We start from the raw sequence: 17,112 nt of genomic DNA, 5'->3' as shown, positions 1-17,112 counted from the left end.
CCCTGCTTAGCTTCAGTGGGGAACCAGTCTTGGGCTACAGGGTGATTCGGCTGCTGGATATAAAATATTATTGTAATCAAACAAGAGCTGATCTGACATGTCTGTTTCTCTCTCAGGTTGGGTGTGCGATTGTGGCCGGGCTGCTTCATTTCTTCTTCTTGTCTGCGTTCTGCTGGATGCTGCTGGAGGGGGTTCAGCTCTACCGGATGGTTGTGCTGGTGTTTCATACCACAGTTAAACATCTCTACATGTATGCGGTGGGATACGGAGTCCCTCTCGTCATCGTCATTATCTCTGCTAGCACCTTCCCAAAGGGATACGGCACCGATCGACAGTGAGTTTCTGTATCCACTGCTGTTCAACTGTATTATTACACTCACCTAAAGGATTATTAGGAGCACCACACTAATACTGTGTTCGGCCCCCTTTCGCCTTCAGAACTGCCTTAATTCTACGTGGCATTGATTCAACAAGGTGCTGAAAGTATTCTTTAGAGATGTCAGCCCATATTGATAGGATAGCATCTTGCAGTTGATGGAGATTTGTGGGATGCACATCCAGGGCACGAAACTCCCTTTCCCCACATCCCAAAGATGCTTTATTGGGTTGAGATCTGGTGACTGTGGGGGCCATTTTAGTACAGTCAACTCATTGACATGTTCAAGAAACCAGTTTGAAATGATTGGAGCTTTGTGACATGGAGCATTATCCTGCTGAAAGTAGCATCAGAGGATGGGGACATGATGGCCATAAAGGGATGGACATGGTCAGAAACGATGCTCAGGTAGGCCGATGCCCAATTGGCACTAGGGGGCCTAAAGTGTGCCAAGAAAACATCCCCACACCATTACACCACCACCACCAGCCTGCACAGTGGTAACAAGGCATGATGATCCATGTTCTCATTTTTTTTACGCCAAATTCTGACTCTACCATCTGAATGTCGAGACTCATCAGACCAGGCGACATTTTTCCAGTCTTCAACTGTCCAATTTTGGTGAGCTCTTGCAAATTGTGGCCTATTTTCCTATTTGTAGTGGAGATGAGTGGTACCCGGTGGGGTCTTCTGCTGTTGTAGCCCATCCGCCTCAAGATTGTGTGTGTTGTGTCTTCTTCACAAATGCTTTGCTGCATACCTCGGTTGTAACGAGTGGTTATTTCAGTCAAAGTTGCTCTTCTATTGGCCCATTCTCCTCTGACCTCTCGCATCAACAAGGCATTTCCGCCCACAGGACTGACCCATACTGGATGTGTTTCCCTTTTCACTCCATTCTTTGTAAACCCTAGAAATGGTCGTGTGTGAAAATCCCAGTAACTGAGCAGATTGTGAAATACTCAGACACCAACAACCATGCCACGCTCAAAATTGCTTAAATCACCTTTCTTTCCTATTCTGCGTTCAGTTTGGAGTTCAGGAGATTGTCTTGACCAGGACCACACCCCTAAATGCATTGAAGAAACTGCCATGTGATTGGCTGATTAGATAATTGCATTAATGAGAAATTGAACAGGTGTTCCTAATAATCCTTAGGTGAGTGTATGCGTGTGTGTATGTTAGGGATGGGCATGATTAATCAACGATCGATAATTGATCATCAAGTATTTCCTCGATCACGTTAATTTGTTATCGATTAAACTAATGCTGGTTGTGTTGTGTAGTGTGAGTGGAAAATGAATGGAATAAGGTTCCCCGGGCTGGTACCTGTGCATTGGTATCAGCAACCACCTGATCTCCAATAGTTCATTTTCTCCTTCGACTACTTCATGGTCAAACATCAACACATCATATCATTCACGAGTATGAAAGGGGGAAAAGGGATTAATTAGTCTTTTGTGTGTGTGTGTGTAACCATGTGACTGGTTTATCATTCCAGCTGTTGGCTCTCTCTAGATGGTTATTTTATCTTGAGTTTTTTCGCACCCGTCTGCATCATCGTCCTCCTCAACTGTTTCTTCTTCATCATCACTGTGTGGAAACTGGCCAACAAATTCTCCAGTCTCAATCCAGACCTCTCCAAACTCAAACAGATCAGGTGTGTGTCAATTTTACTCAAATTCGTATACTATTGTAGTTTTTATTATTATTATTTTTATTGCAGGAGTTTTACGATGACCGCAGTGGCTCAGCTGTGTGTTCTCGGAGGGACGTGGGTCTTCGGCTTCTTCCTCTTCCAGGAGAACGGGACTGAAGTCATGTTGTACCTCTTCACCATCCTCAACAGCCTCCAGGGGGCGCTCATCTTCATCATGCACTGCCTGCTGTCCAAACCGGTACTGACAGCAGAACACACATGATGAATGGCGTTCAACACACTGAAGGTTTAGTAAAAGGGGATTGTTTTGTATCGCGCATGTAGTGGTTGACTGATCTCAAAGGACTGATACTTGGCATTTTTAAATGATTGGCATTGACCAGTGTTTTTCTGTTTGACTGACAAGTTTCAGAAGCAGCTTTTATTTTGACATCGATGGTACTTTTATTTTGACAGCGCTAAGAACACCAGCGTCTGAGTGCAGTTTCAAGCGTATAAATCCTCGATTTAAAACTAATCATATTCATGTCATATTCTCTGTGTACTGTATGAAAAATTAGCGTCACCTGCTCTTTATGTATGGATGTATATTTATATATGATTCCCAATGTGTAAATTTCAGCACATTACTGGGGGAACTGCTAGTTAAGTGTTAATTTCATCAAGTTGATCAAAATTCTGAATTCAAGAAAGAAACTGTGATTTACTGTTTAGTCAAACATAATTTGCTTTAGCTGTTTTGTCGCCCCCTTCAGGTCAGGACGGAGTATTACAACCTGTTTGGCCGTCCACATAAGAAGAAAGCAGAATACCGCGTCGGCCAGTCCAACAGCAGTCAGGTACAGTACGCTAGTGTGTTTGTTTGAGTTTTAATGCTGTGTTTGTGTCTTCAGCTTCTTCATTATTTCACAGAAACCTCTGCGGAGCGACGGCAGCACAGCCGAGTCACAGATGTAAAGTGCTGCTGGGTTTTTACAAACTCCTGAACACAAGATACATAGACACTTTCTACGACAAACAAAGACTTATCAAATAGCTTCAGTTTAAGTTTTCCAGTCAGAAAATGTTTTATTGCTTTGAGGGAGATCTTGACATGATTATGCCACTAAAAGAGTTTTAAACAGCCTTAAAATAATCCTTAAAGGGGTGATGAACTTGAGCTTTTAATATCTAAGAGGTCATATAAGAATATCCTGTAAGTTTCAGAACTGAAAACGTCCTTGTTAGTCCAATAAAAGCTTTTATTGACACCAGGCTCAGCAAACGACTCGTTTTTCAAAGTGGGGAACTATGACGACAAAGAGGATAAAACCCCACCCCCGCAGAAGAAGATCGACGCCTACTTCAACACGGCCCGGTTAAGCCCCGCCCACGATTCGCGCATTACACGCATAGCTAAATAACATAGATGCCTACCTCGTGATTCCAAACCGGATCGAGAGTTAAACTCATTATAATATGCAAAACTGTTCTCCACTCACAGCAGTGGGCGTTTACTTCCAAGTCTTCAGTGCGACACGCCCATAAAATTAAGCGTTTTTGTGTTAGGCTCAAAAATAGGGTAGAAAATAGCCTATTACTTATTCATTTTGATGTTTTTGAATGTAAAAACCAAGCAAACGTCATAAGTTGACCTCAAACGACAGTATAAAACAAATTAAAAAGCCAGTTCATGACCCCTTTAAGAAGTCTGGAAAATGAAAGTGAAACAGTATTTGGGTGTTAAACAGATCTGATCTGAGAGACTGGGGAGTAGTATATATAAGGCAGCTATTTATGGATTTATGGTTTTGACAGATGTTTATGACAGGATATGTGCATGGCAGGATGGTACCGGTGTGTGTGTGTGTGTGTGTGTGTGTGTGTGTGTGTGTTTGACGGTGATCTGCTTTGGGAACTGTTAGGAATGTTTTTCAGGGAAAGTTTTTATTCTACCAGGATAATGTTGGCAGAGCAATGAAATTATGAACATGAAGAGAAATAGAAAATAGAAAATAAAACATATATTACATTTATTAAACAATTAAAAGTAAGTTTTTTAAACTTAATGAGGAGATATTTATGCGTTTATCTGCGTTAATCTTAAATCTTTCTGAGCAGATGAAATGTCACAAATGAGGTTTTTCACAAATAAAAAGCAATAAGATTCAACATATTTTATTTTCTATGCCTTATTTGTTATCCACGCTATACTTCAAACTCTTTCTCGTTCTCCCTCAGGCAATACGGACGGCACTGCTCCATCTGAAAATCATATCCATGTCAGACCTCCTCATGTTCATAATTTCATTGCTCTGCCAACATTATCCTGATATAATAAAAACTTTCCTATACTGATAAAGAGGTCCGGATGAGTCGTTAAACCGAGATCCTGACTCACAAACAAACCCAGGATGTCCTCTGTAAAAGAGTAGGGGTGTAACCCCGGCCAAATCTGCCCGTCCATTCTAATCATCCTTCCATACCCAGATAGCAAACTGACATTGAATCAACGTGGAAATATGACATAGAAACAACGTTGATCTGACATTGTTTTGCTCATCGAATTAACGTTGAACCAACGTCAGACGCGCCATTCTTTCAAAACTAACGGAAAATCAACTTGAAATCAACGCGTTGTTTCAACGTTATGAAAGCAAACCAATTTTCGATTTTCATTTAGCTTTGAAGAATGCCGCGTCTGACGTTGGTTCAACGTTAATTCGATGAGCAAAATCAACGTTGTTTCAATGTCATGAGAGACGTCGTTTCCACGTTGATTCAATCTCAGTTTGCTGTCTGGGTACTGTATATACACACACTTATTGGCTTCATCACTGTCTCCACTCCACCAGAGTAAGCTGGTGTGTGTGTGTGGCGTTCTGGTGCAATATGGCTGCCGTCGCTTCATCCAGGTGGAGCTGCACACTGGTGGTGTTTGAGGAGATTCCCCTTTGAGTGCAGAGAAAAGCGTAATATAAATGTAATCTTTAATCTTTTATTTATTACAGGGACAGTGCATATTAATAAACATTTCTGTAAATATGCCAGAATTAGCCAAAAGGCTATCATCTGTAGTCCCTAGACAGATGGTTAAAAGAATAAATCGACATATTTATTTTGCATAACAATATAAAGATTACAATACATTTAGTAAGACATACTATTACACGGTGTCCTAACTACACGCGACGCCGCGACACGCGATCTTTTCCATGTTAATCATTGTTTTTGTCCTAACCAGACGCGACGGCGACACGCGAAGTTTCTAATTTAGAAACGGTTCCTATTTCTGCGACGTCGCGGCTGACAGAATGAAGAAATTTATGAGTACACATTATTTATTTTTCGTTAAAAATAGGTCGCTGTGCCACAAGCGATAACGGATAATTTACTTCAGATTTTGAAAGCAGATAATATAGCGTTCAAAATGAATTCTATGCAAACGTACAACTGTACTTCATAACAAAATTAGTCAGTGAGTATGTTTTGTTAATGTTTTGATTATTAATAACGTTATTTCTTGATTTGATTATGTCCTTACCCATTTCCAATGCGAGTGCGGGCCAACAGTGCGCTTTCTGCATGGCTGTGATTTTTGAGTGTGGCGTCTCACAGTCGCGTCGCGTCTAATATAGTGTGGACGGACAGACACACTTGCTGTCGCTGGAATTTTATCGCGTTGCGTGTAGTTAGGACACGATGTTATGTTCAAATATACAATCGAAACACAGCTAATCAAACCAACATCAGACAAGACACACAAAAAAATAAAAATAAAGAAAAGAAATGACAAATACAAATACAAACACACACAATGAATTATATAATGAATTATAATTATTATTATAAACATCTGTCAAAACCATAAATCACTTTTTGACACCAGCTACCTTACCGATATAGCCTACTACTCTGGGGTTATTAAATAAAGCATGATATTGTCTGTTTGTGTACTAATATTTCACAAGTTTATTTTAAAATGTATTAAAAATGTATTTTGTTCCCAATAATCCGTAAACATCTGTACTGAGACACAGTAGGTCTGATTTCTACCGTTTTTTCCTAACTTATGCCTCCATTTCACGGTAGTGTAAAGACTGACCAGAGAGTTACACTGAATGTGTTTATATGGTAAAAACTAGGCTCATTTGTAAGTTTTGTCAACTCATTTGTCTGCAAAATTTGTGCATGAGAAGAAATAACCACACTTTACTGTAGCAACAACCAGTTCAGTTACTGTCAGGTAAATGTGTGTGTTCAGATTAATGAGGAGGTTTTTCTGGATCTTAAAGTACTTTAAAAGGCAATCACTTTCGAAACTTCTGCCAATTTTCAGAATCGATTTATTTTCTTTCATCTTTCTTATCTTTTCCATTTTTTGGGAACACAAACGTGTCACTGTCAACCATTGCTTATTCTGATCACTTATCCTGGGCTTTGTGTTGTTTTTCCTGTTGATTTTATAAATGATGCATGTGTGTTTCCCAGGGTTAACTTTTGTTAATTTCTTGGCTGCCATTTGCAAATATTTGATACAGTTTAATAGTTTCTGTTTCGTTATAAACATTTGTTGTTTAGTGTATCAGCTTTCCTCTTGTATTGTTGTCATGGCAGGGACATTTATTCATCCGTATTGAAGTTTTAATAAAGTAGGTCCTCATAAACCTTGTTTGCCATGACTATAGAATTGTGTAATTATTTTGGCAGTGAATGTTCTGGGTGTGTTTTGAAGAGCTGGAGATATGGAAATCACAGACCGAGAACAGCATCTCCGATACGAGCAGGAAAACAGCTGAACGTAGTGGAAAATAATGTCCAGCTGGAACAAATAACAGGCTAGAAATAACCCTTAAAGACTTTAAGACTGTCAGGACGATTTCATATCTCATAAAAATATTTCAAGACTGAAAAAGCTGCTATCTGTCTCCTAACATGGAGCTAAAATGGTCACTTCTTTTTGGTGAGTATAGCCTATTTTTTTTTTTTTTTTTTTTGCTCTGTTCATATGAAAAAAAAATTCTGACGCACTGAAGTTGTATTAGTAGTCAGACAGATGTAACAGAACTGTGCCCATCTGTGTTATACAAGACATTTTTTGTTAGAAATTTGGGTAACACTTTATTTTACGACCTGCAAACAACTGTGTAAGTACACCGAAATTACGGTGTACGTTTCTGTAATTATAGTGTACTTCCGTGTAAGTATAAGGGAACAATATGTTAAGTTTGGGGTAATAAAGGGGTAACAAGCAGATATACAACCTGCAAATAACTTCGTAAGTACACTGAAATTACGGTGTATGTTTCTGTAATTATGGTGTACTTCAGTGTTGGTATAAGGGAACAATATGTTAAGTTTGGGGTAATAAGGGGGTAACAAGCAGATGTACAAGCAAATTATTTAATTAGTTAAAAAATAACAGGTAATTAAACATTATATATATATATATATATATAAATGTATTGGCTTTTCTTACTAGATTACTAGAAAAGTCAAAATAATTTGTTTCTGCTATGATTTTAATTTAGACCGTACCATGTGGTAATTAGTACTTACCTTATCCCATTGAATTGCAATGACACTTAAATGTCAGAGCAAATATACTGTGTAATTAAAACGTTTTTTTTTTTGTTTTGTTTTTTTTTCTTTGTTTTCTTGATAACAGTACCTTTCTCTTTAATTACAGTGCAAAAAGTGTTGTTTCGTTTTGATACATAAGTAGCGTTTGTTACCCCCTTGTTCTGCGTAGTTACAGGGCAAGTGTAACTCCTGCGGGCTGTAAATTAAAGTGGTGCTTGTTACCCCTTTATTACCCCAAACTTAAAATATTGTTCCCTTATACTTAGACGGAAGTACACTATAACTACAGAAACGTACACCGTAATTTCGGTGTACTTACACAGTTGTTTGTGGGTCGTAAAATAAAGTGTTACCGAAATTTGAAACCAGACTTTGAGGGTATTTTATCACAGCGCAGTATCGCAGTGTTCCCGTTCCTCTCTATAGACAGAAATCACCCCCTGTGTTAGAGAGACTGACAATGACTGTGAAATATTGCACAGAGTAGTTTTTTTAACCACCCACTCGCGATAAAACAAAATATAGTTTCGTCAAAGTGGCACTCAAAATTACAATTTCACATTCGCAATAAATCCGTGCAGGTTTTATGTTTCTAAACTAGCCAACTTGGTATTAAAACTGAAGTTTAATAAAAAATAAAAAAACATTAAAAATGCAGTAAATATTTGAATGAGGCTCTAGATCTTTACAGTCTATGGTCTTCACACGTTCCTTTCAACTAGACGAGCAAAATCGATTAAAATGCATTTAACTTCTAATAAATTTTTTTAAGAAATCAAAACGAATATGAATCGCTGTGACTGTTCACTTTTAAACTGTGAGAACACGCAAAACTGCGAATTCCTGTGGAGAAATGTGGAGCGTGGAACAAAAAAAGCGCTGGGACATTGAAGCAATTAAGTTAAGCACAGATGTATATGCAATAATGTTACCAAATTCAAGGTTATTTTGGTTAGTTAGTTATAGCCAGACTATATTGGGTCTATAACCAAGACGGTGAAATGACGGCTACTTCTTGCCGGGAAGCAAACGTTAGCTGAAGTAAAAATTATAGCTAAGAAAACGTGATCGTGCATTTTTACTATCGCTGTATTTTTTTTTCTCTTCCCAGGTCTCTTTCTGCCGTCATCTATGTTTATAAGGACAACAGATACGTTTGAGTCGACCACAGATACGCTTAATTTGTCTGAGATACCTGGGTCTGAGAGCACAACTGAAATGCTTGCTACGATACTACCTGAGAGCACACCTGAAGTGTTTGCTACGATACTACCTGAGAGCACACCTGTGTTTGCTATACCTGAGAGCACAACTGAAGTGTTTGTTAGCATCTCATCACCTGATATGGACTTTCAGAACACTACTGGCTCTGATTCAAAATGTAAAGGTGCCTCTTATCCTATTACATTATGCTAATATAATATTGTATAATATAATATAATATAGACAATGTTATGTCTATTCTGCTTTTCCACATTTTCCACTTTAGTTAGGCCGTGTGTCCACCAAAGTGTTTTTCCACGCGCCTGGCGTATGTTTTCAATTGTTTTCAATGGGAGCGCCGCGTTTTTTAAAGTCCCCGTGAACCGGAAGTTGTAAACGATTTTTCTCCAGTGCTGTGACGTATTTCCAAGTGAAAGGGAATATTGAACAGAGGGCAGGATTTTACTCTAGCGCTCCTCCTCTCCATCTCTCGCTCATAGCAAACTAACGGTTTGAGGGGAGTGGTTAAGCGTTTCCCCACCCAAACTGTGAAACCTACGTCATCAGAAAAAGAAACCGTTCCAGACCAGAAGTAACTTTTCAGATTTTGATTAAAGATTACTAAGGTAAAACATTTTTTTTAATATATATTCACTTGCACGGATTAATTGTTCACCACAAGACTAGTAATATGCGCTAACAAAGTAAATAGGTTCAATTTTGATTTCACGGGAACTTTAAACACCATGAGCGTACCGAGGCGCTGAGCGTATTTTTTTCACGGTGAAGCGCCGAGGCGTTTTTACTGTCACTTTTTACCCAGCCCTCCAATCACAGTGGAGGAGGGGCGGGACTAATACCACACCGACCAGACCAACTGTCAACATTCAAACTGCTGCGGATATTCTGTATCATAGCAACGAAATGTTCTCAACGGAAAAAACGCTGCGCTGCCAAAACGCTCTCAAGCGCCCAAAGCACGGCGTCTTCAGCAGAGTGTCTAGCGTTTTCAGCTGGCTAAAAACGCTTTGGCCTTTGTGTGTAATGTTGCTGTTTGTAGTTTCCAAGAACTACAACGAACAACGTTGGTACCTGTCCTCTACGGTTTGTTTTTTTCGGGCTTTGTATACCCCCAAAAAGGTGCTAGGCCTGGTTGAGCTGCATAATGCTGCATTCACACCAGACTGGAATAGCACGCCTGGCGCGAGTAATTTCAATGTCAATGCGTTTACGCGTGTAAAAATATCCTGAGGTGCGAATGAGGCTTAGAGCAAATGAGGCTTGACGTGGTAGACGCAAATATGAATGAGGCGTAAAGCACGGCGTGGTAGACGCAAATATGCCTCATTCACGCATCAAGTTTGTGCGAATGGCGTGAATTGAGCGTCTGACGCAATACGCGCGTATGATTTTATTTAGTTGTTTTTGTGCATTCACGTGTTTGACACGAATTCGCGTCTGCCGCCCGAGTTGAAAAATCTGAACTTATGCATCAGTTCGCGCCGCGTTCATCAATCAGTCACGCGGTGAAGTGATGGGATAAACGGCCCGCTTTTCAGTTTATAATGTTTATATGTTTAGCCTCAATGGATTATTTTATATGTTTGGTGTGGTTCTAATGCACAACAAAGCAAATATTTTATCACATAAAAACTTGATTTCAGTAAATGAGAAATATTCATTTTGTATTGAATGCTATTTTTTCCGTATCTAATCTAGATTATATGAAACATTATTATTCAAATGTAAAGACAACCGACTTAGGCTACTATTACATATAGTTCGTGTCTGGACAATGTTGTGTGAGGAACAAAAAATCACAGGACAGGTTAATCACTTTTGGAGGTCAACCAATCACAGCACACTGGGTCAGCTAACCAATCACAGCACACTGGGTCAGCCAACCAATTACAGCACACTGGGTCAGCCAACCAATCACAGCACACTGGGCCAGCTAACCAATCACAGCACACTGGGTCAGCCAACCAATCACAGCACACTGGGCCAGCTAACCAATCACAACACACTGAGCCACACTAGTCAAATGACATTGATAGATTTTAATCAAGACAATCTATTTTTTCAGTGGCCTGAAGCCAATCACAACATTTTTAGAGCTTCAAGAAATAAGAAAAAGTTGCGGTCACAATTGTGAGCGGTGGGATTACACGTAATGTTCTCTCACCCATCTTTTCTCTCTCTCTCTCTCTCTCTCTCTCTCTCTCTCAGATATCGATGAGTGTAAAGATCCAGATGTTTGCGGCACAAACGCAGTCTGCATAAATCATCCAGGCAGCTTCATCTGTGAATGTCACCCGGGTTACAGTAACTACGGCAACAACCAGTCAAAATGCACCGGTGAGAATTACAGCAGGTTCTGTTCATTAACAGCTAATGAGACTCTTGTAGAAGTTAATCAGCGCACTGTAGTCTTTTTACTTATTTTGATCTCTGCTGATGTTGTGCACAGAAATGGACTGTGATCAGTTTAAACCTCAGCCTGATGCAGAACACACACCGGAGAAGGTAGAGTGTGTACTTCTGCTTATTATGATTGTTATAATTATATTATTATATTATTATGTTAAGATAAAACATTCTTAAATATTTAATATGTGTTCTCATTTCTTTTTGGAGAGTAAACGTTCTTAAAACTAGAGTTGCCACTAAACTGGAATGTGTAACTTCGATACGGTACTTGAAAGTATCGATATTCAATACTATTTTTTATACCACAGAGAAAACTGCCATATAGTGTTTTTTTTTTTTTTTAATCATAATTGTTTGAAAATTGTATTACACACAGCACAGGGAGGTTTTATTTTAAACTTTTTAAAACTAGAAAAATAGAATTTTATTTCTTTGTCTTCCTTTAGTTGAAGCATTTGATGTCACTGTTGAAGAACAGCTGTGAGTCTCTGAATGACACACAGGGAGAACATTTGACCGGGAAGGAGTTACTAGAGGTTAAACACACACTGGATGATATATTCTCATAGTAGTTTGTGTACATGCACTTGCACAATGGCTGAATGAAATTAATTTCACAGAACATGTGCAATTCAACTAATGATCTCCTATCGGACGGAAACATAACTGACGGCGAGACGATGAGTCAGTTTCTGGACACGGTGGAGAAAGGCATGCGTCTGATTGGACCTCAGCTTAAAGAGCCTGTGAGCAGGATGGAGACGCACAACACCTGTGAGACACAAACATTTACAGTTTACACATTATCTCACTGTGTTACTGAGTGGAAATACTGCGTTTTAAATGTGCATAAAAAACTGATATTGAGTACTGGAGGTACTGAAAGCAGTTGTTCTGGGTGATCATGTGATTCACAGTCGCTGAGGTTGCAGTCAGGCGAGGTCAGACTCCACCCAGTGGGCGTGTCGTTCTGAGCACAGACTCCGCCCTCTTCAACTCCAGCTGGGAAACAGTAGTAGGGAAATCATATCCAGGTACAAATATACACATGCACATATATGTACTTATGAAAGTATCACTGCATTCAAGACCAGATGTGACTGTCGTCTTTTAGGTTTTGCGTTTGTGGCGCTGGTCAGTTATAAAGATATGAACTCATCCAGCGATCAGTTTCACATGATGAGCAGAGAGAGATCAGACTATAGAGAGAGAAAAATCACTTATCAACTCAACTCGAAGGTGGTGACGGTGGTCGTCAGTAATCCAGAAACCAAACAGCTGTCTGAGCCGGTGACGCTCATCTTTACACACGAGCAGGTGAAGATGTTAATCAGTTGAGTAGTTAAAAAAAAAAAAGAAAAACCACATAAATATGCATTCCCTGTTTGAAAATCTGGTTTAAGCTGGATTCTTGCTGGTTCACCCTATTATGTTCCAAAAACCAGCTTGACCACATTAAGCTGGTGTGACCAGCAAGTAGCTGGTTTGTTTCTGGCCCAAGATGCTCCACCAGTCTTATTTTAGTATCATTGATTTATTACTATAAGGGGTCTGATGAAACACTCCGTTTGATGATACACAATATTGGGTTCATGCTAAAAAGACAAGATTATATTTTAATATTATTTTTTAGAAATCTTCAATGATGAAATGTATGACTGAAAAAATTTCGGTTAAAGTTATTTTATTCGACTGAAAGACAAAATGCTAAATAATGCAGTATAGAATTTTGAAACAAATTTAAGGCTGTCTCTAATGATTTTTTGGTAATCGAGTACTCGGTCAATTTTTTTGACGAATAATCGAGTACTCGGTCGATTATTTTGACGAATAATCGAGTACCCGGTCAATTATTCTGAAGAATAATCGGGTACTCTCTCAATTATTTTGACGAATAATCGAGTACTCAGTCAATTACTTTGGCGAATAATCGAGTACTCCGTCAATTATTTTGACGAACAATCGAGTACTCAGTCAATTATTTTGACGAATATTTGAGTACCCAGTCAATTATTTTGACGGATAATTGAGTACTTGGTCAATTATTTTGAAGAATAATCGAGTACTCGGTCAATTATTTTGACGAATAATCGAGTACTCGTCAATTATTTTGACGAATAATCGAGTACTTGGTCAATTATTTTGGCGAATAATCGAGTAATCTGATGTGTTTTGGGAAAATAAATAGTCTTGTCTATCAGCACTTTGTCCGTGACCTCTTTGCTCTGCGATGTTGCTTTTTATCTTGACAAGAAATATCGTCATGTTTTATTATCGCAAGATCAGATCTCGTGTCACTTCCAACCTCTTAGAAGTTTTCAAGCTGGTGTTCACTTATTTTTTATTTTCTAAACGGTTCTTCTCACTTCTTCAGGAGAGGGCGGAGTCTAAGGGCGTGGCTCATTCCTGTGTGTTCTGGAATGAGGCGGAGGGGGCGTGGTCTGGGCGGGGCTGTGAGAGGGTGTGGTCTAATGACACTCATACAAAGTGTTCCTATTCTCATCTCAGTAGTTTCGCTCTGCTCATGGCCCTCTACCCTGTCCAGGTACATCTGTGACATATTTCAGATTTGAGACTTATTTATGACGATATTAACCCGTCGGTTTGCTCTTCCTCTCCCTCAGGACTCGTTTGAGCTGGTGTTGATCACTCGTGTGGGTTTAGTTCTGTCTCTGCTCTGTTTATTTCTCTGTATCCTGACGTTTCGGTTCTGCCGCACGATCCAAGGAACCCGAAACAGCATTCATCTTCATCTGAGCGTGTGCCTCTTCATCGCAGACCTCGTCTTCCTCTGCGGGATCTCCAGCACTCACGATCAGGTGTGTTCGAATGAGAAAACAAGTATCAGTTGTGAAGGAATTATTTGGAACTAATAAATGTCAACACTTTCCTTTCCTTTTAAAATGCTCCTAATCGAAAGTCCCGTTGCTCCATATTACTGATATATCACTGATGCCATTGCCCTCTCTTATGAGGTGTGCAGTATGGCTTCGCTTTTAGGGGTTAGGGTTCACTCTACTGGGAGAGTGGCTCTTGCCAAGGGTTTGTGCTGCAGCAGGATGGTCATCATCACATGTTTTTAAAATGTTATATCTTGGACACTGATTCGACACCAGTGGCGCATTACAGAAAGATCCTAACTTTAAAATCCTTTCTGATCTGTTTGGTAACCATGCAATTTCAGTCAGGACCTCATTTAGGATAGAGGCTATTTCTTAAGTGCATAATCTTATCTTAACTACAGATAGGAAAAGGGTGATACAGAAGCATCCTAACTCCCCCAAAAATTCTGAAAGCTGTCTTAACTTTGGGACAACCCCAATGGTGTCCTTACTTCAAAATCATTTGAAAGCCAACTATAAACATCACACAAAAATGTGATGGGGAAAAAAGGAGACAGTGCTGAAGCTAATCAGCATTTGGGGATGATTAGGAGGCCATGATGGACAGAGGGAAATGGGCAAATTTGGCCAGGACACCAGGTTTACACCCCTACTCTTTTCCAAAGTACATCCTGGGATTTTTTTTGGCCACAGAGAGTCAGGATCACGGTTAAACGTCTCATCCGAAGGACGGTGCTCTTTGATTGTAGAGTGTCCCCGTCACTTTACTGGGGCATCAGGACCCACATAGACCACAGGTTGAGCGCCCCCTACTGGCCTCACTAACACCTCTTCCAGCAGCAAGGTTCAGGCTCAGCCCTGCTTAGCTTCAGTGGGCAACAACTCTTGGGATACTACAGGGTGAAACTGCTGCTGGATATAAAATGTTATTGTAATCAATTAGAACTGATCAGATTGGTCTGTTTCTCTCTCAGGTTGGGTGTGCGATTGTGGCCGGGCTGCTTCATTTCTTCTTCTTGTCTGCGTTCTGCTGGATGCTGCTGGAGGGGGTTCAGCTCTACCGGATGGTTGTGCTGGTGTTTCACACCACAGTTAAACATCTCTACATGTATGCGGTGGGATACGGAGTCCCTCTCGTCATCGTCATTATCTCTGCCATCTCTTTTCCGCGGGGATATGGCACCGATCAACAGTGAGTTTCTGCATCCAATGCTGTTCAACTGTATAAATATGTGTGTATATATACATATAAAAGCGCTACATGAATAATGGTAAAAAAAAAAAAAAAACTAATAAATATAGCTGCGAGCAGCAATAACGGGTTGGCTCTCTCTCATTCCAGCTGTTGGCTCTCTCTAGATGGTTATTTTATCTTGAGTTTTTTCGCACCCGTCTGCATCATCGTCCTCCTCAACTGTTTCTTCTTCATCATCACTGTGTGGAAACTGGCCAACAAATTCTCCAGTCTCAATCCAGACCTCTCCAAACTCAAACAGATCAGGTGTGTGTCAATTTTACTCAAATTCGTATACTATTGTAGTTTTTATTATTATTATTTTTATTGCAGGAGTTTTACGATGACCGCAGTGGCTCAGCTGTGTGTTCTCGGAGGGACGTGGGTCTTCGGCTTCTTCCTCTTCCAGGAGAACGGGACTGAAGTCATGTTGTACCTCTTCACCATCCTCAACAGCCTCCAGGGGGCGCTCATCTTCATCATGCACTGCCTGCTGTCCAAACCGGTACAACACACATGATGAATGGCCTTCAACACACTGAAGGTTTGGTAAAAGGGGATTGTTTTGTATCGCGCATGATTTCAGTGATTCAAGTGACAGTTCACTCCCCCAAGAAGTCAAGTGTCCTGAAGTAGTGGTTGACTGATATATCTCAAAGGACTGATATTTGTCAGTTTTAAATGATTGGCATTGACCAGTGTTTTTCTGTTTGACTGACAAGTTTCAGAAGCAGCTTTTATTTTGACATCGATGGTACTTTTATTTTGACAGCGCTAGGAACACCAGCGTCTGAGTGCAGTTTCAAGCGTATAAATCCTCGATTTAAAACTAATCATATTCATGTCACATTCTCTGTGTACTGTATGTAAAATTAGCGTTACCTGCTCTTTATTTATGAATTTATATATGATTCCCAATGTGTAAATTACATCACATTACTGCGGAAACTGCAAGGTAAGTGTTAATTTCATCAGAAAATTAATTTAAGTTGATCAATATTCTGAATGCAAGAAAGAAACTGTGATTTACTATTTGGTCAAACATAATTTGCTTTAGCTGTTTTGTCGCCCCCTTCAGGTCAGGACGGAGTATTACAACCTGTTTGGCCGTCCACATAAGAAGAAAGCAAAATACCGCGTCAGCCAGTCCAACAGCAGTCAGGTACAGTACGCTAGTGTGTGTGTTTGAGTGTTTTAATGCTGTGTTTGTGTCTTCAGCTTCTTCATTCTTTCACAGAAATCTCTGCGGAGCGACGGCAGCACAGCCGAGTCACAGATGTAAAGTGCTGGTGGGTTTTTACAAACGCTTCAAGGCACTTGAACACTTTCGGCAACAAATTAAGACTTCCACAAAGGGTTGTTGTCATCCGATGAATAATGCAGATGTGGGTTCATCATATAGCCTAGTGCATTTGCCAACGAGACAAAAAAAAAATGTATCCAATGCAAATGCAATTACTTTATTATCTTTAATCTTTGTCTGTTATATTTCACAGTGTTATTTCATATTTCACTCCTAATACTAATAGTCTATTTATAAATGCATTATATTTAATGCTATATCTATGGATTATATCTATACTAGAATAGATATAATGCATAGATATAGCGGTAAATACTAATATTTCCCAAAAAATATATATTAAAATGCTTTTTCCAACTCATTTTGTCCTGTTATTATGCTGATAATTTTACTGAGAAACAGTAGTCCTGATTTTTAGTCTTTCTAACTTGTTTCTCTTGTTTCTGCCTCCATTGAATAACGACCAACTGTTATTCTGAGAAAGATGTCTGTTATATTATATTA

At 39.6% G+C, this 17,112-nt stretch overlaps 2 protein-coding genes across 5 annotated transcripts in view; both read left to right on the top strand.

Moving 5' to 3' along the window:
- Window positions 1-6,684, top strand: part of LOC120487728 (adhesion G protein-coupled receptor E5) — a 49,922-nt gene extending 43,238 nt beyond the window's left edge. For 3 of the 4 annotated variants that reach the window (XM_089132693.1, XM_089132691.1, XM_039684076.2), the window contains 5 exons: window positions 117-334; window positions 1,875-2,033; window positions 2,100-2,271; window positions 2,789-2,872; window positions 2,946-6,684. In XM_089132693.1, the coding sequence (XP_088988819.1) occupies window positions 117-334; window positions 1,875-2,033; window positions 2,100-2,271; window positions 2,789-2,872; window positions 2,946-2,990 (678 nt within the window). In that variant the 3' untranslated portion in view covers window positions 2,991-6,684. Of the gene's footprint in view, window positions 1-116; window positions 335-1,874; window positions 2,034-2,099; window positions 2,272-2,788; window positions 2,873-2,945 lie in introns of those variants that run through there. The other variant, XR_016168982.1, reaches the window with a different exon arrangement.
- Window positions 6,685-6,770: 86 nt separating this feature from the next.
- Window positions 6,771-16,842, top strand: LOC120487740 (adhesion G protein-coupled receptor E5). Its single transcript, XM_089132802.1, has 15 exons — window positions 6,771-6,975; window positions 8,707-8,982; window positions 11,028-11,156; window positions 11,269-11,324; window positions 11,675-11,764; window positions 11,849-12,002; window positions 12,146-12,262; window positions 12,343-12,545; window positions 13,603-13,773; window positions 13,853-14,047; window positions 15,046-15,263; window positions 15,414-15,572; window positions 15,639-15,810; window positions 16,384-16,467; window positions 16,543-16,842. Exons 1-15 carry the CDS (start codon window positions 6,948-6,950, stop codon window positions 16,585-16,587), a joined length of 2,097 nt encoding a protein of 698 aa, XP_088988928.1. The 5' UTR covers window positions 6,771-6,947; the 3' UTR covers window positions 16,588-16,842.
- The last annotated feature ends 270 nt before the right edge of the window (window positions 16,843-17,112 follow it).

This window comes from Pimephales promelas, chromosome 6 (genome assembly GCF_988280905.1).
Source record: "Pimephales promelas chromosome 6, fPimPro1.hap1.1, whole genome shotgun sequence".
Classification (NCBI taxonomy): Eukaryota; Metazoa; Chordata; class Actinopteri; order Cypriniformes; family Leuciscidae; genus Pimephales; species Pimephales promelas.
Note: the sequence above shows the minus strand (reverse complement) of the source record. Positions and strands in the feature narration are given on the sequence as shown.

Excerpts from the sequence above, each read along its gene's own strand:
- LOC120487740 (XM_089132802.1), top strand. The coding sequence starts at position 6,948 with ATGGAGCTAAAATGGTCACTTCTTTTTG. Across the intron at positions 12,546-13,602 it reads TCATCTTTACACACGAGCAG|GAGAGGGCGGAGTCTAAGGG; the intron begins GTGAAGATGTTA and ends TCACTTCTTCAG. Across the intron at positions 13,774-13,852 it reads TGGCCCTCTACCCTGTCCAG|GACTCGTTTGAGCTGGTGTT; the intron begins GTACATCTGTGA and ends CCTCTCCCTCAG.